Source organism: Pithys albifrons, chromosome 6 (assembly GCF_047495875.1).
Source record: "Pithys albifrons albifrons isolate INPA30051 chromosome 6, PitAlb_v1, whole genome shotgun sequence".
NCBI classification, from domain to species: Eukaryota; Metazoa; Chordata; class Aves; order Passeriformes; family Thamnophilidae; genus Pithys; species Pithys albifrons.
This window is the reverse complement of record NC_092463.1, coordinates 58786851-58808804: the sequence shown is the minus strand read 5'-3', so window position 1 is coordinate 58808804 and position 21954 is coordinate 58786851. Positions and strand designations below refer to the sequence as shown.

At 43.5% G+C, this 21954-nt stretch overlaps 1 protein-coding gene across 5 annotated transcripts in view; it reads right to left on the bottom strand.

Moving 5' to 3' along the window:
* Positions 1-11099, bottom strand: part of MPPED2 (metallophosphoesterase domain containing 2) — a 111331-nt gene extending 100232 nt beyond the window's left edge. Inside the window, exons 1-3 of one of the 5 annotated variants that reach the window (XM_071559076.1) lie at positions 9715-9750; positions 9025-9101; positions 5585-5827 (exon numbers count right to left, since the gene is read on the bottom strand). In XM_071559076.1, coding sequence (XP_071415177.1) covers positions 5585-5712 — 128 coding nt within the window. In that variant the 5' untranslated portion in view covers positions 5713-5827; positions 9025-9101; positions 9715-9750. The other 4 variants (XM_071559075.1, XM_071559078.1, XM_071559079.1 and 1 more) reach the window with 4 other exon arrangements.
* Positions 11100-21954: the final 10855 nt, after the last annotated feature.

Sequence of the window (21954 nt, the reverse complement as noted above, 5' to 3'; positions counted from 1 at the left end):
TTACATGATTAATAAAGCATAAAAGAACATGAACATACATGTGTATAAAATACTTTCTTTTTCCTCCCTCTCAGGTTTTATCAGCAGTGGCCAGACTAACTCCACAAAGTGTTAACAGCACAATTTCATCAGTGAAAACCTTCCTCAATCTTACTTCTTCAAGTAAAGTGAGCAAATATGCCTCTCCTTCTATCCTTCCCACTGGCTGATCCATAAGCACATCTTGCTCTCACCTGTGCTGGCCACTCCTGTAACCCACTGCTGGTGAGAGGTATCACTGAAAATAGCTCTCTGGAAAACAAAATCCACAAAAAACAAACAAAACCCCAAGCCTCTACATGGACATTTTTAACCTAGACCATTTGAGTGGCACAATCTATACAGCAGCCTCAAAAAGGCTCTGCCAATGCTCCTGGGGAGGGGGCAGAGCGGCAGGAAGGAGCAGCTGGGCAGGGTCAGCGCTGCAGCCTCGTGTATCAGGGACCTTCCCCCCTTGCAGCCCTGCAAGAAACCTCCAGGCACAACCTTCCTCCTGCAGCCAAGGCGTGGGAGCTGCAGAAGGCTCATACCTCACACTGAGGGACTGATGGATTGATTCTGATGGACACAGACACTGCTCTGGCAGCCTGTGCCCACCAGCACCAGAGGTACAGCAGTTATGGACAGTTTAAACGAGACCTGGCTTCTGTCTTAGGACAAGGCAACGTGGAAAGAGAGTAATAATAGGGCAATTGTGACAAAAATTATTTTAAACCTGTCCTACATTTATAGTAATAATATTGGCACTTTTACAGCATCAGCCTTCCAGGGATGTCAGAACATTTTTTTAAAGGCAGGTTGGTGATATTCCTTTTTACAATGACAAAAAGAAAGGAACATTTAGCATATTATGACTGCACTACATAAACATAATACAAGGGGGCTATATTTGAGTTTTACATGTAAAATTTCAGTTTAGAACCTATCTGATGCACCAGTAAAAGAGTTTTCTTAATGATGATTAAAATTAGCATCTTTGCCACTTGGCTTCCATTGTCCTATGGCAAAAGCAGCAGAAACACAAGCAGTGAATGGCCTTGTTTTTGAGTGCAGAACTATTTATCTGGGGACAGTTGCAGGAGCTCTCACCTCCAGCTGTCGCCCTCCCTGTGTTCTGCCGGAATTCCCATCAGGCCACTGCAGGGAGAGCTCAGCTGCTCCGGGGCAGCAGCTCAAAGGCCAGAGCTCTGGGCTAAGGAAAACCAGGTTTGTTTTCCTTAACGCTCCAGGCTATGAACCGCTGCATTTCAGCAGCCCCTCGTGTCAGTGAGGGACCTGAGAGGGAAAGGAGACTGAACCTGCACAAAGGTAAGGTGACTGAGCCATGATCCCAGGAAAAATGACCCGTGCCCAAAAGTAAGGCTCAAGTTTTAAGTATGCTCATTCAATGTACTCATGTTTTCACAACTAGAGTTTAAATGCAACCTGATTGTTTCCACCAAAACTATGACCCTCTGTCACACCACTATCAGCTGAAACAGCCTGCCCAGTCACACTAAATACAGCTGACTAGTTTAAGGCTGAATATCTATATTCTCTCAGTATTGTATGTACAAACTCCACTATTCTGTAAATGTCAAAGGAGGTCATATTTTTCTAATGCCAGCTCTTTCCCCTCCCCCTAAATATCACTCACCTTACATGAAATAAAAGTTGAGAATATTACAAATCAAATGTATGATTTCCCATTTAACTCAGAGGGAGTTTATAAAGCACAATAAAAGCAGGACCATTTCCCCAAGAAAAAAAAAGCAAGATCCTATTTCTCAAGGTTAGTAGTCTAATCAGATCTCTGGGTTTTAAACCATGTAAGGTTTCATCACAGTTGAAAGTTTTTTCTTCTCTGATCATACAGCTCTGTTTTTATTTTACTATTATTATTACACATATTATTATTACTACACATATTAATACCTTTAAATACTTTACTCAACCTTATATATGTATTTCTACTAATAAAACTCTGCCTATGCTCTTTGTTTTAAAATGAGAATATTCACATGGGAGATTACTTCAGTACAGAAAAGGCAGTAAAATTATATAGTTACAGATTGTTCAATGTATCTCCAGGTATCAATAAACTTATTTAGAAGACTTTTGCTCTGGTACAGAAATTTCTACGTTTTTTTACTCGCCTACTACTGAATTTAAACCTTAAGGGTTTTAACGTTGCACAAAGTATCCTAAAACCAAGCCACCAAGCCATGGTGGTGGGACCAGAGGGAAGATAATGAACTCCCTTAAAAGGTTGAGTCTGCAGCAGGCTGGGCTACAGCTATTTTATCTTCACAGAACTCCCCCATCCTTACCAGATGGGCCTGTTCAAACACATACACAAACTTTATTCCACCCTCCCTTTTCTTTCCCCCTGCAAGTAGATGGGGTGTTGTACCTAAACAGGAAGATTCTTCTCTCTTGTTACAGCCTAAGTAGATTTCAATTTGGATTTGTCTCCAGGCTGCATCATACTGCTGCTCACTGGTATTGTTGGTACCACTGATGGCAGCCTCATACAGAACATCTCTAAAGTCTAAACAGATTTAAAAACTGTTAAAAAAACAAAAACAAACCAAAACCCAAAACCAACCCAAACATGAAAACAAACAACACCCAAAACAAGCAAAACATTCTATTTGGCAGCACCACACCAAAGGACCAAGAAGCACTTGCGCCTAAATCTCAGTTCTTGGCAAAAAAAGTATGAAAACTTTCATAATAATTATAATCAATATGAAGCAAAGGCAAACACATTATAATCGTTATTTATCATTTTGCAGCTGCCTTGAAAGCAGGGAACTAAGGTGATGCATTTAATTAAAACTAACTGAAACCAAACATGTCATGTACAAAACATTCAAATACAAACACTTTATAACATCTTCATAAAGTAAAACCTGTAGGTGGGAGCACTGCTTAAGATGACAAAATAATATTTCAAATTACATCCCTTTATGCAAAATAATTGTAAAATTTGCCTGTCCAAATATTAATTAGTGGAGAAATAAAATAAAAAGAATGGAAAAACTGATTCCAAAATTATACTACCAGAGCTTAAGTAAGTGACAAGACTGCTGTCCCAGCCAGCCCCAGCAAAGGGAGCTGTAATAAATCCAGTTGTTTACCAGATAGTACAATTAAACAGATACACTAAGAAGTGCTTGTGGAAATGCACACAGAAAGACAAGAGAACTCTATCCCAGCTGACACTGTCACATGAAAGGCACAAAGGGAAAGTGAGAGAAAAAGTGCAGGATGTGACCCATGAACAGGCAGACTGATGCCAGGAGTGCCTCACCCACCAGGTTTCCACTGGTGACATTCCACGGCCTTTACTTTTCTCTGTGTGAAACCAGAGTTGGGCCCAAAGGATACCAGAAATGGCTCAGTATATGCCATGAACGAAGCTCTCACCTTTGCACATGAAGATGCATATCCATAAAGAAATTACTTCTAACAAAAAATCTCTTTTAGCAAAGAATACTGTCCTTAAGCTGCACCCAGCTACTGATTTATGGTATGCAGCAGGGCCCTGCAGCAATATATTGCCCTGCTATTCACATACCTGTCACAACACTCAGTTCCCATGTTGCTTTCCTCATTTCTCATCATCCCATGATTTTTAAAATAAATTTGTCACTAGAGAATAAAGCCTCCTCAAACTCCCTCTTAGAAAAGAAAAAAAACAACAAAGCACATGCATTACTTTAAAAGACAGCAACAAAGAAAAGCAGACTGTGAAACCAAATCAAATCAATGCTGGTGGCTGCAGCACTAACAGAGATACAACAGGGTAAAAAGATCATGGTTTCTTTGTTAATACTGCTTTTACCAATTTTCTGTTCAGGTTTCTCACTTGATGACATCCTCTTTCAAAAACACACACAATGCTTCCATTACAAAACACTGAAAAGACAAATAAAGACTTGTCTGAAGCTACCACATAATCCAGTCTCTCCTCCCCAGAAATAATTCTACTGTTCTTACCATCACACAAACCCTCAGCCATACTCATATCTTCACTTCCATGCTTTCCTCTACCCTCCTGATAGAATCCTGTCTTTTTTTTTTCCTTCAACAGGTTTTCCGAAATCTGTAATTTGCTACCCAGACCTACAGATGCCCCCCACTTCCTGCACGACAACATTGCTCTCTCAGCTTCCATTGTGAATCTGGGACTAATTCACTTTCAACTTTAGCAAATTTTGATCTCCCTTTAGCATGCCACACCCTCCACTGAAATCAAATTACTGATTTTAAGCAAGTGGTAGTATTTAAGTTAAAAATCATTTAAAATACTGTCACTATACTGTAGCTTGTAGTTTCAGCATTTGCTTTAATTACACAGTTTTTCCAAACAAGAAGTACCATCAAATCGATATCATTGAAGAGATACACTATCTATTAGAGCACTGGCTGTTTAAAAGTTTTCAATCAAATGGAAATAATGAAACCTTTTTCACCTTGAAAAGTCAGCCACATGCACACAGATACTCTGCAGCATCCTTCCCAAAGTTGCCTTTAGGAACATTGTAACCACATGAAATCCTATTAGAAGGTGCTGAACTCCTACATTGTAACTCTTCCGGCAGCCCTCTACATAACAAAAATGCAATGAAGTACCATACAACTTTCCCCCGTTATTATGCAAAATCCTTATCAAATTCAATAGTGTGGCATCGTTCAGAATCCTGCCTGACAATGGCTCGCAGGAGGTCAAGAGATGTCGGCTTTGTTTTAGTTTCACGTGCTTTTCAGTCTATTAATGCTAAAAGAAAAAGAACCTTCACCAGAAATAACCGATAAAGATCAAGCCCAACGAAACAATGGGAAGGAAATTCAGAGTTAAACCTGGTACTTAGCTCTTTGCTAAGCAAGCAGCCCATTGTGCCTTGGTGCTGGGCAGCACAGGATCCTGGGTCACGCAATCCCCAGGAACAACAAGGTGAGGGAAGGAGCCTTCAGCTCCCCACTTTTGTTGGGTCGGGCCAGAGCTGTGGGTTTAAGAGAGCATTTGTATTTCTTGGGAGAAACTACCGGGCAGCCCCCGACTCCTTTGTGCGGCAGGTTGCGAGTGGAATGTGGAATGTGTCATGCGGCACACGCTCCACTCGCAACCAGGAGGACAAAGGATTCACTGATCAGGGGGGACAATTAGTCCCAATTAGGCCCATTTCGCAGAGGACTGTAAGGGCTGGGGGAAGGGAGCTTAATTTTTAAAGCAACGGGTCCCTCAGGCGAGTTAAGGAAAGATCAGTGCAGTGCCAAGCTTGAGAACACGCTCCCCGCCAGCAGCCAGCGTGGGGACAGTTCCACAGCGGCGGTGGCACCGAGGCTTGGGCACAGCCACCTCCAGCAGAGGATGGAGCAGGGCTTCCTTCTCACACCTCCGGACACGCCAGGTAAGAAATCTGACAACCGTTTCGCTGTTAGCTCCTGTGACTAATGGCATTTGCCAGTTTTCACCCCACTCGTCCAGCAGCAGCTCTCGGTTCAGGCACAGGCAGACACGAACAGACACACGGGCAGACAGGTCAGCGATACTCACATATGCACGTGTGGAGGCTGGAACCGGCTCTGGTTGATGTTGTAGTGCGTGAACGCCTGCGTTGGGTTGGAGCTGTATTCATCCACTGTTATGGTAACTTTGCCTTGTGAAGGAATTCCATGAGCCATCCTTCCTCCTTATGGACATGAGCAGCTCACAACTTCCCAAGGCCAGGAGCAGGGTAGGGCATTGTGGTCCAGGCAGCTCCCGATTCCCAGCAGCTCCTCATCAACTCCGTGACCTCTGCCAGCAGAGGAAGACAGCACACACTGAGGAGATGTAAACATACACAGACATGCTACTCTATCCTCTCCTCGTTTCTATTCAGAGATCTTCTTCTATATTTTTGATGTACCCATCATCCCATTCTCTATTATTCTCTACTATTCACCTTTTTTTTTTATCTTCAGGGAGGGAGGTGGTCAATAAAATGTCTGCACAGAAAGCTTCTGGTAAATACTCCACATTTCATATTCTTTAGTTTAAATAACATCTAGTGCTAATTGTAACCCCGAAAATTAGTACGTGGATCCAGTTTCCTGAAAGACAAATGACTTTCCACAAACATGCACATTTGCTTTCAAGGCCCTATTGTAGCTTTACAACATGAACAACGACTGAGAGACTTTTAAGAAACGGATGTAAAGAACATTTTAAAAAATACGTAGCTGAAGTTACACCTAAATACCTTTAAATCAGAGCGTTTAATTGCCCAGAGAAAGGTGAGTATCTAGACAACAGTAACAAAATATCCATGCCATAGTGCACTAGAAATTAAACTGGTTTGGATTCACCACCAGACAGTAATGATTTATCTGACAGATTTAAGTGTGATTTTACACATAAATATTTCTGCTTAAGATGAAAGGAATTCCTATCCTCACTTCTTCACAGTGCTCTTAAACGTATTTGGCGTTAAGACTGGATGTACACTGTAATACAAGCATAAGCCAAATAGCCAGAAACCTCCCAAACAGCTCTGCTGAGTTTCTTGCACAAAATCTGAGCTTCGATTTCTTCAGTCAATAAACTGAGGATGCCTCAGCTGTCTTCCTTTCAGAGGGACTCTGTGAAAATTGACCAGCTGATGTTCGAAGAATACTTTCAAGATGAGCAGCCCTTTAACAGCCCCGCTTATGAGGCAGATCCTCAGCTGGGACACAGTACCCCAGCAAGGCCTTAAATGAAATCATAACACTTGGCATCAGTTGATATCCCTCCCTTTAGCTGCCACACACAACTGTGATTTTTAATATCTGGTATATAATTTACAAAAGTCAGTGCTTACTAGGAAGACAAAGAAATGGGAAAGAGAAGAGAATTGCTTGAGCCCTGAGCATCAAACTACGCAATATTCTTCCAGTGTGTTTTTTTCTGGACTTGTCCAGTTCACAGACAGAAATGTGTTTGCCATGTGTAACATGAAATATTTGAAATCTTTGATTTGTATTCAAAATATATTTTTAATACAAAGACCAATTTCCAGTTTGGCATGAAGCATGATGAAAATGCCCTGCAAATGGCAGATGGCCTGCTATAGGCCATTTATTTTACTATTTTACCACCTCAGGCCTATAGGCTTCCATATGTTAGTTGGGTTAAGACATTCTGCAACCTTCATTCCAGTAACAGGGTTCTATCCTTTATCTTCTTTAGCATTGGAGGGAAAAAATCAAAAAAGACGAAGATGAAACTAAAGCATAAAGTTCCAACTCACAAACTGTCACTAGTGAGACAGTAACTCAGGTCATGGTTTGGTCTCCACACTAATCCCCTTTGTAAGAACAAGCACAATAGTTTCAGGAGCAAAAATAAGCAAGGTGAGCTTTAGTAAACCAAATCTTTGCTGTGTTAGATGTGATGTAAAATGCTGCAACAACTGCTCACGAATCTTAATGTAGTGGTTACCATACCAAGTTTGCAGCTGTTTCCTTAATTTCCTTTACAATTATATTTTAGTGTTATTTTGCATAACAGTAAAACGCAACACCTGCTTCAAACCGCAGTCCTGTTCCAAGTACTGCAATTCTTTTGAGATAGAAACTCCGAAGAGAGCGCAACACAGAGCAGCATAATTGCCCTGTACTGAAAAGTAAATACAAACGAAAACATCTTCCTGCCAGAGAAATGACTGTCATTAACAAGAATGCTGGCCATCAGAGCTCCCAGGAAAATAAAAAAAAAAAAACTCTTTTACACAGCAAGAACTTTAGCATCTGCATATATTAAGAAGTAGCGTGAAAATTACATGCGTAATGTTATTTTTTTCCACAATTAAAAACAACAACATTAAACCAACAACAAAAATATGCTTGGGCTTTCAGAAAAGCTAAATGACACTGTTTGTGGTAATCCAGCATAAGAAAGGTCAGAACATTAAATTTCATATTATAGTTCACTCATGGAAGAAAAATCTAATTTGTTCATGAGAGTGAATTATACATAAAGATACTAATTATTTTTACAAGGTTTACAACAATCCATGTTACAGAAAGAAATTACAACTAACTGGAATAAAACAAATGATAAGAGGATACTTCAATAGCTATATTCAATAGTTTCAAGTTGACTCTCAGTAAGATTATAAGTTCCAATTGCTTCCCATTGTTCTAATCTTCCATCTTAAAAATAAATCTCTATACTTAAATTAAGACAAAGCTGAACAAAGCATCCCTTTAAAATGAAATTCAGCAACAAATGCCAGATTGGGGATTAAAAAAAAAGTAAAATTTGCAGCTGGCTTCTGTGCCAATTCTCTTAATTTCCGTTTATACTCCATAGAGTACTACAGCTCACCTATCAGAAGTATCTAATTATTACCTTCCTTACTGTGAGCCTCTCTGAAGAAAATAGAAAAAAGCTAAACCCTTCAAAACTTTAAAACAAATTTATTTTAGGCCCAAGATTAAAACAAAAAAGTTAAAAAGACTACTTTGAATCGCTCCCATTCTTCTTTCTCCGACTGTGAGCACTATTTGAAGGTTACACACAGGAGATGAGTACAAAAGAATAAAAGTTGCATTATTTTGCCATCTATCAAGTATAACAATGTATAGTATCTTACATGCCTAATGAGGCTGTTTTTTAAGGACTATATTAAAAACGTAAATAATGATTTCTTTAAATGTTGCGTTTTCCCACATATAGCCAGTTATCCTTTTTCAGCGTGTATTTGTACAGGCAGCGAGACAGGAGATGTGCCATTGTACACATCTGCCCAGTGGCACAGGTAAAACCTGGCACTTTTTCAGAACAGGGCTGGCCCAAACTTGGGCTCAGCTATTTGCACATCTGTACACTGCTGCCCTGGCCAAAAAAACTACCACAAAATACGCACAGGTAAGTCATTTAAAATGTAACATTACATTTCACGCAGAGCTACACACACGAGCTCTGCGTACATACACGTACACACACAGGCACGCGAAAAACCCATTTACCCAAATAAAATATTTACGCGATCCTCATCTGAATTTCAAAATTTGCCTCTGGCTGGGCTGGGGCTGTAACAGAAATGCTGAAAGGCAGAAGACGGGAAGGGTTAACCCCGTGTCAACACCTTCTGTCGATACATCCACTATCCCGGCGCTGTTCCACCGACACGACCCGCTCCAGCCGCCCGGGGCGGGGGCGCCGGGCCCGCCGCAGCCCCGCACTCTCGGTGTGCTGCCCCGCGCCCCGCGGGGTTTCGGCAGCCGCCTCGCAGCACCCGAGATGCTGCGCTGCAGTTTGCGGACAACTCCGCGCTTCAGCCACCCTTCGCGTCCGGCGGGCGCAAGGAGGGGGCCGGACCGCGACGCTCTCCCGCCTCGCTACCCCGCGCCGACCCCCGGTACCTGGGCTCCCCGCGGCTCCCGGCCGCTCCCCGCCTCCGCCCGCAGCCGCTCCCGGGCCGCCCCGGCCGCGGCCCCGCGGGGCGCCGGGCTCGCCCCCCGGTGATTGATGGCTCCGGGTGGCCAATGGCTCCGGCGCGGCCCCGTCCCGGCGTGTGCCGCAGCCCCCGCCCCGCGCCCCCTGCCCTGCCCTGCCCCCGCCCCGCGGCTCCGGGGGGCATTTATGCGCTGTCTGCGCCGTACGTGCCGCGCCGCACAAAGTTCGCGTCGCCCCCGTGCCCCCCGCTCGCCACGCACCGAAACGACTCGCGGGGGGAGGATGCTCGGGGGAGGGATGCGATGAACTCCGCGCCAGCCGCGGGGCCGGGGGGTGGTAATGCCCGCTGCTTTTTATTCCGGAGGTGCCGAGCGTGCCGTCCCCGCAGCTCGCCCCCAACCCCCTGAAAGCTTCCAAGTGTCTGAGGCCTCCGGGATCAGCGCTTCAGAGCGGCTTCTCCGCCGGCGAAAGGGCGAGGGGCAACTCCGCCGGGGAACGGCGAACCAACACGCCTTTCCCTCCTTACTTTTGCGGCTTGTTCCTCCCGCCCCCCGCCACCCATTCCCCGCCACATCGCCGGGTCCCTCCGCGCCGGCAGCCCCGTGCCCGTCCCCCGCCGGCTGCTCGGCGCTGCCGCCCGCCCGCTGGCCCCAGCCAGCACAAAGCTCCCCGGCCTACCCTCCCGGCCCCGCCGCGCCGCCCCCCGCTCCGACCCCGCGCCGGGAGCCCGCACACCCCCCGGCGCTCCCGGGCCGCTCCCAGTACCGCCACCCGCCCGCCGGCGCTCGGGCCGGGCGGGGAGCCCGGAGGGCAGCGGGGGCACGGCCTGGGCAGCAGGGCAGGGCAGCCGCGCTCCGCGCCGCCGAGAACGCGCCGCTGCGGGCAAGCGCCGCCGCCGCTGCTGCTGCCGCACCGACCCGACCCGACCCGGCGGGCTCGGCCGGTCACGCCAGGGGCGGCAGCAGCGCCGGCGGCCGGTTTTATCCTCATTATTGTTCGCGGGAGGCTGGACCCGGCGCCGCCGCCGGAGCTCCTGCCCGCCACCCCCCCCCGCTCTCGCCCATGACACGGCACCTCTAACCCGCCGCTTTGTGCGGCGCTGCCCCCGCCGTGCCCGCCCTGCACCGACGCCGGCCCCGGGCCGCTCACCTTCCCCCGCCGGCTGCCGCTGCGGGCGGGTCGGGGATGCCTTCAGCGCGGGCAGCGGGGCCGCTCCATGGGGCTGCGGGGGCGCGGCCGGGGCAGAGCCTGCGCCCGACCCCGCGGCGGTGCCCGGCGGGGCCCTGGGTCCGCGTCCGGGTCCGGGTCCGGCTGCGGGAGCGGCGCGGCGGCGGGGCCGAGCGCGGTGCAGTGATCGGGACTGCCACTGGGGTCAGGGAGCAGGCACCAGGAAACACGGCGGCCACGGCGCGCTGCTCGCACACACACACTCACACACACACACACACGCACGGCTCCTCCCGCTGCCTCACACTTCACCCCCCCGGGCAGGGAGGGAGGGAGGGAGCAGTCGCTGCTGCATTTCCCAAGTGCCGCACAGCTTCCCCCCCTCCCGGGCGGGGTCCCGGCGGGGTGAGGGTTGCCCCGGCCGGGGGCACCGCGGAGGGAGCGCCCGAGCCCAGCGGGACCCCCTGCCCGCCGCCGAGGGGCAGTGCCCCGCTCGCACCCCGAAAAACACGGCCGGCCCCGCGCCACGCATCGCCGATCGGCTCTGCCCCTGCCCACACGAGTGGCAAAATAAATAAGTAACAACGGCAACAATTAAAAAAATAAAAAATCCTGGAAACAGGTTTTCACATCTTCCGCTGCACCCTTCGTCACTGGGTGTTAATGCGGTGCCCTGCTCCTTTGTAGGTAAGCTCACCTCAGCGAACAGGAAAACATACAAAAACACCACTGCAGGGTTCGTCTTTGAGGCCGAACATCGTCTTAGGGTAACTGGGGCTTTTCTGGGGAAAGATATAATCAGGGAATCACGGAGGTTGCTGTTGTCTTTTTTCTTTCCCTTTTTTTGTGTGTGTGTGTCTTTTTCTTCCCTCTCACTACAACATAAACACCAATTGTGTCAACAGCCACAACAGTAACAAAGTAAAGATTACACGTTTGTTCTTGTACTTTCAAGATAGCAAATGGAAGGGGAGACTTCTATACACGTACACTTACAACAGGGAGGGGGGGAAAAACGAAAAAAAACCAAACAATTTTGAATAGTCGAGCAGACAGCAAATAGATGACAGGTCTTTAGGGGTAAATAGTGCCCTATATATTTTAAATAAGTAATTTTTACTCTGGCCAACCTTCGGATATACATGACAAGCAGGCAGGTTTTTCTTTGTTACTGAAAACCATGAGAAGGGTCCCTTGCATTGCCAGGCAGAAATCCCCTGGGATGGACTGTCCTGTTTAGAAGCATGGCAAACTAAGAAAAATCAACCTAAAAAAAGACTAAATGGCATAAGGTTTTTTCTTTTTCCCAATTTTGTCCTTTCAGTGTGATTTTTTTTTTTTACTCTTGTCATTATCCCGATAGTAATAGAAGCAAGCACCAAAGGAAAATTCCTGTTTCAGACAAAATGACCCACAGACAAATCATCCTCCTAATCAAATCAAAGTAATATTTGCAGGGAAACTTTGCCTGGAATGAAGTCTGAGGCCATAGTTTCACAAATATTTTTAGCTGACTTACTCTGACACAGCTGTAAAATAAGCAATCCAGCATTCAGCCCACTCCCCCCACTTCTGTCCCTGCACTCACCCTCAAGTGAGAGCAGGAAACCCCACCTTAGAAACCCATCCATTTAGCAGCAGGGAGAAACCTTCTGATTTGATGTTAGGCTCCTCATCCAAGCCACTTCACAACTGCACAAATGCTTCTTCTGGAACAAGATAGGCAGTGAGATGAGCAACTGTGGGCAGAAAGAGAACAAGACAGCTTCATTGGTAACCTCTGCCAACTTCAGTATAGAAACACAGAGGGGCACGTGAGGTGAGGAAGAGCAGGTCTGACCCTGAACCTGCTACATCCCTTCCCCACTGCTGCAGCAGCAGAACTTTTTCTTTAGTTGTGTTCTTATACATCTGAGGCTCAGAGGTGACCTCATCACTGTCTATAATGACCTGAAGGGAAGTTCTGGCCAGGTGGGGGTTGGTCTCTTCTCCCAGGCACTCAGCAATAGGACAAGGGGGCACAGGCTCAAGCTCTGCCAGGGGAAATTTAAGTTGGAGATTAGAAAAAAATTCTTTCCAGAGAGAGTGCTCAGGCATTGGAATGGCCTGCCCAGAGAGGGGGTGGATCCACCATCCCTGGAGGTTTTTAAGCTGAGATTGGCCGTGGCACTGAGTGCCATGATCTGGTAAAGGGACTGGAGTTGGACCAAATGTTGGACATGATGATCTCGGAGGTCTTTTCCAACCCCATTGATTCTATAATTCTATGAAGTTTCCAGCATTACAAAAAGGAGCTTCTAGCACAGAGGGAGAAATAAGGTGGAAGCCTGAGCAGGTGACTGGACTGGGAACTAGAAAGGTCAAAGACCTTCTCTCCGATACCTTGTATGGTGAGAGACAGCTCAGACATTACTTGGTGTCTCAGTGTCCTGGTACTGAAATGAGCACTTACCTGATCGACTGGTCCTTATACAAAGCAAGCTCTTGTGGCCTGAAAGTTAGAGGTGCTTGGGGTTTGCTTGTGTGAATGCAGAGTGAGACCTGATTCTAAGGTCACACTTCTATCACAATACTGTTTGTCAACAACACCAAGCTGTAATACAGTCATGAGGAGCACTGTTTTTAAATATGACTTGACAAACTCAGAAACATTTCCTGTTAAGACCACACAACGAAACTTCTCATTTTTACAAACTACTTGTTTTCTGTTTCCCTGAGAAGAGTATGCTTTCCAAAAATGTACCCACTTTAGAAATGTGCTGGCCCTGCAGTTGCTAAAAGAAGGAAAATATATTTTATTTAAAATGATTAAAGGCCTTTCTGAGGAAAGGAGTTGCCTTCTTTTGTTCTTGCTCTTCACAAGAGCAGCATCAAAATGCAAGTACAGAAAAATGAAACATCTATATTTTGGCTGGAGCCTGTATTTATTAATACACATTTGACAGGAGGATCTCAGAGATAGACTCAAAAAGCTAAAAAGTAAATGAGATGTTTATTGTCAGTGTCACAGGACTGATATTCCTAGCTGGGTGAAATTCAACACAGTGAACAAACAGCTTTTGTTTACTTTAACACTTCCTATTTGTAATATCAAAAGTGTGTATTATAAATGAAACCTTAGTCATGTTCAGAGTTTGCGCTGGATTTTATTTTTACCTATTTACAAATCCAAAGTGAGTATCATCAAATGTACCTATGCAGGAGATACATGTTAAATATTATAAAACACTCTAGTATCACAAAAAGCATACAGATTGTTCAAAATCTGTTGTGTCATGTCCAATACACTTCACAGGAACAATTGCCTCCAGTTTCTGTCAAGCACAAGAGACACTCACAGGGTAATCTGGCGTGAACCACAGACACCCCCATCTGATTTTGCTCTACTTTATGAAAAGTCTTCCCTAAGTATCTGTAAAGAAATACAAGAAAATATAACTCCAAGTCTACCTCTGAGAACTCATTCCTTAAACAACAGGATTTTTTGAGTGAACTTTTACACAGAAAGAAATTAAAAACAAATCAAACAAACCTGATAAAACAAAACAAAACCAAGTTTTCAAACACATGCAAACCACACAAGAAGAACAATTTTTTTCTTTTTTTTTTCAAAAAAGCCTCCTTTCAAAAAGGCAAAAAGGGTTTCAAGGTGGATCAGTCTAGCCCACAGCACAGCCTCTGGGATGCCTATGCTGGCACAATGAAGAGTGTCCCAATCATCTCAGAGGGACCAAGACCAGCACAGGGTATGCCACAGTTTCAGAAAAAGTCAGGCCAGTGTTTCACACTATCTTTTCATTTGGACACATATCAGAGGGATTTGGTTTGTTTGTTTCAGCACCTGTGTTTCCTGGATATTTTTTTTAGCCATTTTTAGACCAGAACATCAAGGGTTCTCATTCGCATTGCAGACAGAATTCACTTTCAGCCTGCAATGACTGGGCCATGCAGGTACAGTACCAGACAACGAATATTTTGATTTGCTAACATTTTAAGAAAACAGAGGTTGATCCAGTGGACAGGCACTGGTAGCAACTTACACTAAAAGTCACTGGACTCACCATGTGTCAATACAGACCACTGTAGCTCTGCCAAAAGCTGTAACTTAACAGGTTTGTTCCCCTCATTAAAATTCTTCACTAACTGTGGCACCGAAGACAACAGGAGAAAACTGCATTAGTTTAGGCTTAATGCCCCACTGAGTCCCACGACATTGCACATTTGCTGAATATAGTTGGTTAGATTGAAAGTTCTCTACTGCTCTCTTTCTTCACTTGCAGTCCATAAGTCACAGAGGATTTGGTGTGCATGCTGGCCAACAACATGAAAACAATTGAAAATCATACTATTATATGAAGAGAACAAACAAATAGGGAAAAAAACCCAGCCAGGATTCCAATTTTGACGATACAAACTGGGAGTTTTAGCTCCTACAGCTTCTGAACAAAATCACAGACTGGAATTAGGAGCTAATTGAATCCTAAAAGCTGAATTAAAAAAAAAATGCCTCTTGGCTTTTGATTTTTGTAATCTCTCCCATTATGAATTTTTATCTCACGTTTTGTCTCCATACAAGGACCCATACACTAACCTGTTCAACACTCCAGCAAACACTTCGACTTCAAGAAGAATTTGTGATCTGTCCATAAAAGCCCACCAGCTTTTGGAGGCAAATGACAGTTCTCAAAAGAAACTGAAATTTGAGCCTTCTGTCAGAATCTGCAGACACAGATGAACACATCACTGTAATGCTGATAAAGCATCAGGTAAGATTACTGAAGGAAATATCACTAGTTGCCCTCTGAGCAGCCTTTTTATATCTGATAGACCAGAACTTTGTCACAGGATAATGCTTGTCTGCTTCCTTGCCCCTTTAAATTAAATATTTTATTGGAATTTTCCTACTTGCCCTCTGTATAAATAGAAAGTCATGCAAAAGGAGCTCTAGATGAAACATTTGCTCTTCTAAAAAATCCCAGTGTAACTGATAGTCAAGGCACCTAGAGAAGAAAACATTCTTTTCTTTTTTCTATTTTTTTGGACATTCCATTGAACATTCTGAGAAGGATTTATAAGTGATTTATTCCTTCATAAGAGAGTAGGCAGTGACTTCAGTTTTGTATGTACATAAAGATCCAAGTGTTGTTTGATGGAGAGCAGTTACTGCATAGACATTACTTACAGGAACTCCCAGATACTGAAGGCTCAGGGCACACTACAAGGAAAGGGTTTTTGGGGTCACCTTCTGGTCAATGAGCTGTGATAGGGAATACACAACTGTGGGACTAATGTGAGGTGTTTAAACATTCTAGTTACTTCATGACAATTTACCTGTTTAGAAGGAGGTGGATGTCTTTTTCCACAAGTGATCGTTTTGTCATTTAATTGGTCTATAATGGGGGAAAGCCACTGCATGAGAAAACCTTCAGTTTAATTCACCTGCAGTTCAAGCTCTCAGAGCCCATTGTACCAAATAATTCCAAAACTGGGTGGTCTGTCAGGAAACAGGCATTAGTACTACAGCAGAGTGTATTACAAACCTCTCCTCTCCTTGACCTTTAACTTATTCAACAACTCCCTTCCCTCTTCACCACACAGGTTATCTCGCCCTGTGGCAGAGCCTGGCCACATTGTGTTTCTCTTCCTGAATGCAACATGAGCTGTGTCCTCATGAGTTTGGAGAACTCACAGTGATACCAGATGGCTTCCTATCTACACTCTCACTCTACCCGTGTCCTTCTGACTTTAGAGAGAAGATTCAGCGATTTTCTACCACACTGAGGGCATTCTACAAAAGGCAGACTCCACAAACTGAAATTCCTGCAGATAGAGAAAAAATCTTCTCTCTGTTCCTGAGAGAAGGTCCCTATTGCACTGAAAGTTATGCATAAAATTCCCAACATCAGTCAAAATTCCATGTGGAAAGTAAATTCAAAAATTTAAATGTATCTTAATTCTCAGTGCAAATAACCAATTTGCATGGTAGTGCAGAAGTGAGAATATTAATCCTGTGCTATCTTGAAGATAATTTTAAGACTGCATATTTAATGGCAAATTCATCTGATGATGATGACTGTTGTCAACAATTACTCAGAGTTAACCTCTTTACATCTAAACAAATAGAGCTTCACTTCATGCCTTGCATAATTAACTTTATGCTTTTGACAGACATGAAGAACCGTGGTCCCAAGGACATTTACATCTTCTTCTAGTTTATGGAATCCAGATTAACTTTTGTCTCAGAACTGTGGTCCCTCTTTAGAAAAATTGTAGGATGAACACAACAGAAAGCCTTGAAAGGTGTCAGGTGTTCCATCACAGAGATCTTTCCAATCTGAGCAACCAGTGAAGGAATTACTTTCACAGTCATTCTCAGGAGACTTGCCACTTCAAATGTCCCCAGTAACACTGCTGATCTGAAGGTATATATAAACCTGGAGCCTGAGGCCAAAATCTTTATCATGTGTTAATTATCATAGTTATCAAACTCAGCTGTACAGAAAATACAGGCTAGGTTGCTTATGAATCCTCAAATTCTGTGGAGAAAGAGAGAACCTTGAATTCACAAGCAGTGCTCTCTAATGTAGAGAAAGGTTTCTAGAAATGGCTACGGTCTTATGGTATTATCTCTGGCTAATGTTAATTTTTATTCCTTGATTTGACATTTTAAAACCAGTATTTCATAGCACTTATTGTCTAGATTTTTAGTGTATCCAGTCTGAAAATATTTGCTAGGCATTGAGGAATTCTACACTCGTTGTCTCAGACACCCTAGGAAAAGAAATCATGTATTCCAGTTATTGTCTGGCATTTGAGTTCAGTGTTGGCAAACTGGTCCCTGCATGTCTTTGAGGCATATGGAAATTGATGATGAAAGTGTCTAGTATAACTGCAAGTATAATTTGATGAAAACTGGAGCAGTGAACTGTGAGAAACTGCTAAATCAGTGTCATCAAACTCTGCTTGAAAAATAATGAAACAGAAATACCACTAGGACACAAGAAATGCAGTGCAAAGGCCGTGAAACCAGAGAGCAAATACAAAAACAAAAAAAAAAGAAACATACAAGCTATTATTTTAATTGTTATTTTTGAAACGCATGCCCAAAATACAGTACAACTTTCCTGTTCAAATTCACTTTAGGGAGACAGTGACATCATGTCTCCTCCAAATTGTTCAAGCCCAAATCTTGGCACAAGCTGTTGCAATAGAATATCATGTTCAGCCCTGGCACTCTCGCCTGGAACCATGTGCAGAATAAGAACAGCACTGTGGCCAATGCAAATCCCAGTTACAGCTCCAGTCCCTTGGGGCAGCAGAAAAATACCAAAATAGAAAACATATTACAGTTTTAAAGCAATAATATTACTAAGGAAAGTAAAACAAATGTAACCTCAGAAGAAAGATGACATTTATTGCCTAAAAAGTTAACAATTCCTGAAGCTGTAAAAGTGCTCTGTAAATAAGACCTGAAGATGGCAGTGAGAAGATCCTGATATTGTTTTATTCATGCATTTCGAATGAAAACAAACCAAATCTGCATAGAAACCTGAGAGGACAAAGGAAGAAGATATTGTATTTTTTGATGTTTGCCTACATCAGTAAACACATTCAAATAACTGAAAAAAGCCCTAATGTTTCCATTCAGTTGTACCCATGTTTTGAGATAGCAAAATGCATATGTATGCCCAAGAAAGGGATATAAGCATGCATATTTGTAGACTTGCCAGAAAATTTGTACAAAAAGATCACAGGGAGACAGAGACAGCTGGAAAAATTGGAGCAGGGGCTCCGATTTTCATGCCAGTGTTACACCTAATGCAAAGGGAATGCAGATGATGGACTGCAAGCTATATGTTATTCCTCCTGACACTTTCCAGTGTGCTTGTAGAGCTGAACAACGACTGGGAATAACAGGAAAAAAAAAAAAAGAAAAAAAAAACACAAAAGCACCCAAGCAAACAACAAAACAAAATAAGACATAGAAATTGTAGAAACTTTACTATTAAAAATTAAAATATTTATCTCAGGACATTTATTGCAGGCACATCAATATTTTTATGTGCAAAAGACAGTCATCAAGATCAAGCAGTGGATACCAAGCACTAGTTTGTAAAATTTGAAAGTTTAACTAAACTATGCCTTCAATCTCACCATGACATACACAGGGCAGAAACCATGAAATGGGAAATATCTATAAATAAACATCTCTTGAAGATCCTCTATTGTGCTTTGAAAGAAAGATAATGAGAAGTTTGTGCACACAGATTTGTTCAGATTAATTATCAATATGTCTAATTAGAAAGCAGTGCTAACAAACATCTAGAAGACTTCTTTCTATTAGGGAATATACAGATAGAAGAAGAAGGGGAAGTGGAATCTTGAGAGGACTTTCTAGTTACGCATTCAAGTCTCTGAACTAATCCAGGCATGATTTCCATGGGTTTTGATATTATCTCTTCCCATGAGCTGGTCTCAAAGTTGATGTGTTAAAAAGCCATTTTCTCTGCCAGTTACTGTTAACCCAAGCCATGCACTTGAGGAGCCTTCTGTCAGCGTTTTTTCCCCCCACTTCAGACCTACTGACCACAATTCCATCTTTTGTGATGTTATTACTGCACATTCCAAACTGTGATCTTATTGTAAAAAGTGCCTTCTAAAAGAAAACCAGTTTATTAAATCAATTATAAGTCTCAGTTAGAATTGAACCAGGGTACCTTTCTGTGCCTCAAGGGTTCCTGAGGATTCCTGTTGTGCATTCAGATTTGCACAGAGTGGAGCCTTTGACAGGAGCTGAGAGAAGCTGAGTTGCAGTGTCTGTTTGTAGCAATCTCATTGTCACACTGACCTATCCACTGAGATGTCTCACCTCTGGAAAGGAGAAGCAAAAAGGGAGAAAATTAAAAATACAAAAATGGCAGTGAAAAAGACAAAGGAAAAAGACAAAGGAAAAAAGTTCCAACTTCCCACAGGCCCAGTGGCATAGCCAGTGTGGGGACAAGCCTACAAAATGCTTCTAAAACAAATCCAGACACAAAACTTGCCCAGATTAGCTTGTGCCTCTACCCACATGCAAGATAAACTAATAGTCTCACGATGATTCTTTCCCATTCAGAACAAGCTGTTAACCTTAAGAAGGTCAAAATCTGGAATAAACCTGGACAAATATATATTTGAGCTTCTACCCAAGCTTCAGACCAAAGGGTATACTTTATGTTGTTGGGTCAGAGAGCAAAAGATACAGAATAACCTTCATCCCACTAAAATCTGTGGTTTCACTTCTAGTTAAATTGGTAAAATTGAAGAGAGAAGACATTCTGCCTTGCCTTGAGATCAGACCCTTATTTCTGATATTAGACATTAGCGGTTGATATAAAAGAACTTTTATTTAAGTATACATTTTTTTAGCCAGCTACTTCATATGCAAAAACTATTAAACCCTACTATTTTATCCACTGTTGTTGGCTTCTTTCTATTCTCTCCAGTTTAGCCTGTCATAAAGCACTCCCTAAGCTTCAAAAGAAAATTTACCAGATTTGGGAGTTCTACAATGGGTAAATTACTTCTCCATATCTGAGAGCCTCTATCAAAATGGATAGTGGGAGCCAATGAGCAGTGAAGGAAGAGATCACCATTGCCAGTCTGCACTTTAATTATTTCAGTCCAGAGTCCAGCTGCACATGCTCATGTTACTGTGAAACATTCCTTACCTTCTGATGGATTTTCCTCAGCGTGCTCTTTTTCACACATTTGTTGGATCTGATTGCTAGTTACCCATGCTCAATACTGCCAAATTAACGAAGCAAAAATCAATGATTAAAGCCCACCGGCCACCAGACTGCCATAGTCTGCAAGCTGCTTAATTCCCCTTTTATTTTTTGTTAATACTTTGCTCTCATTACACTGTTGTGAGAGTCCCTATGCTGTTATTCTGTATTTATATCAGCACATGTACTCAGAGGAGGGTTCTGTGGCACTGCTGCTGAGTGAGCTCTGCTCTCCCAGAGATGAGTGTGACCCAAACACTGCGCCCACAGGGAGCATCTCCAGCATCTGATACGGATCTTTCCATGGAGCCTCTGACAGAAGAGAACTCCAAGGTTTTCAATTCTGGGTTCTGTACATGTTCTAATCAAAAATTTATTTCTTTGTGTGACTCATAGGAAAAAGAGTCAGGCTGTCAGGATTTTAGAAGTCTGGGTTTAAAAATAGAAACAACAGGAAAATATGCTCCTAGAGTGTCCAAGAACTGATCCAATTGCCACTGTCTTAAAATACCTCTGGCCATATCGGTACTGATTTATTACTATTGTTTTGTATTTCCCTAAGAGGAATGACAGGATGAGAGTCATCAGATGAGATATTCTATCTGCCTTTTGTAATGACAAACTGCAGCTACAGAACGAGAGGAGATGGAAGGGCTCAAAAGGCCCTGTCGCTCCAGTACCTCTGTAGACTGAAATTTCCCTTTTAAACACGGGGCTGAAGCACAGGCTTCTTGAAGAGCCAAAAGCTCCATTCAGGCCCAGCACCAAGAGCACTTAGTCAGGTCTCCTCAGTAAGACTGAAGCAGGGCTTTGAAAAGATGAATGTGATTTATGTCTAGTGCCTAAAAAGCATCCTTCCCAGCATCAGCATCATCCCACTGCAAAGCAGAGCTTAACCTTAGATTTCTTTCCTCCAACCAAATCCCACTGTTTTCAGAGAGAATTTGGGATTTGCAAGGAATGCAGGATCCATTTCCTTTTAGATTATAATGAAATACTTAAAAGTCAGTCGTGCTTCTCTGACAGAGGTATGAGTTCTGCTGCTAGTATAAACAAATGAGATGAAGTTGAAGACTTACAAACCTGCACCTATTAGACATTTTTCCTTTTTAGGCTTGGATTTTATACCCAAAAAGTTACTTCAAAAGCAAACCCAAATGTAACGTACTTGCAAGGCTCTCTAACACTGACAGGAGCAAAGGTGTCACTGTGTAACACAGGATGTTGCTAATGGTGTCATCTAAGCTGCACAAATCTATACAGATTCTCTTTCAAACAGTAGCTGGTGCTAAATTCAAAGTCCTTACCTGTGAGTTCAAAACAGCCTCCACCAGCACTCAGTGATTTATGCTGCCTGCTCCAGAAGCCATGCAGCTTCAGGATTTTTTTTTGTTAAACTTACACACCAGTTTGAAACTCTCAGCCAGCAGACATGAAGGGAATCTCAGCCACCAGTTCACCCAGACACAGCCTCCTTTACTGCAGCCACAATTTGCACTTGTTGTTTCAGGGCAATTGTGAGGTAACAGACCTAGACGTATTTGATTAACAAAAGTCTCCATGCCC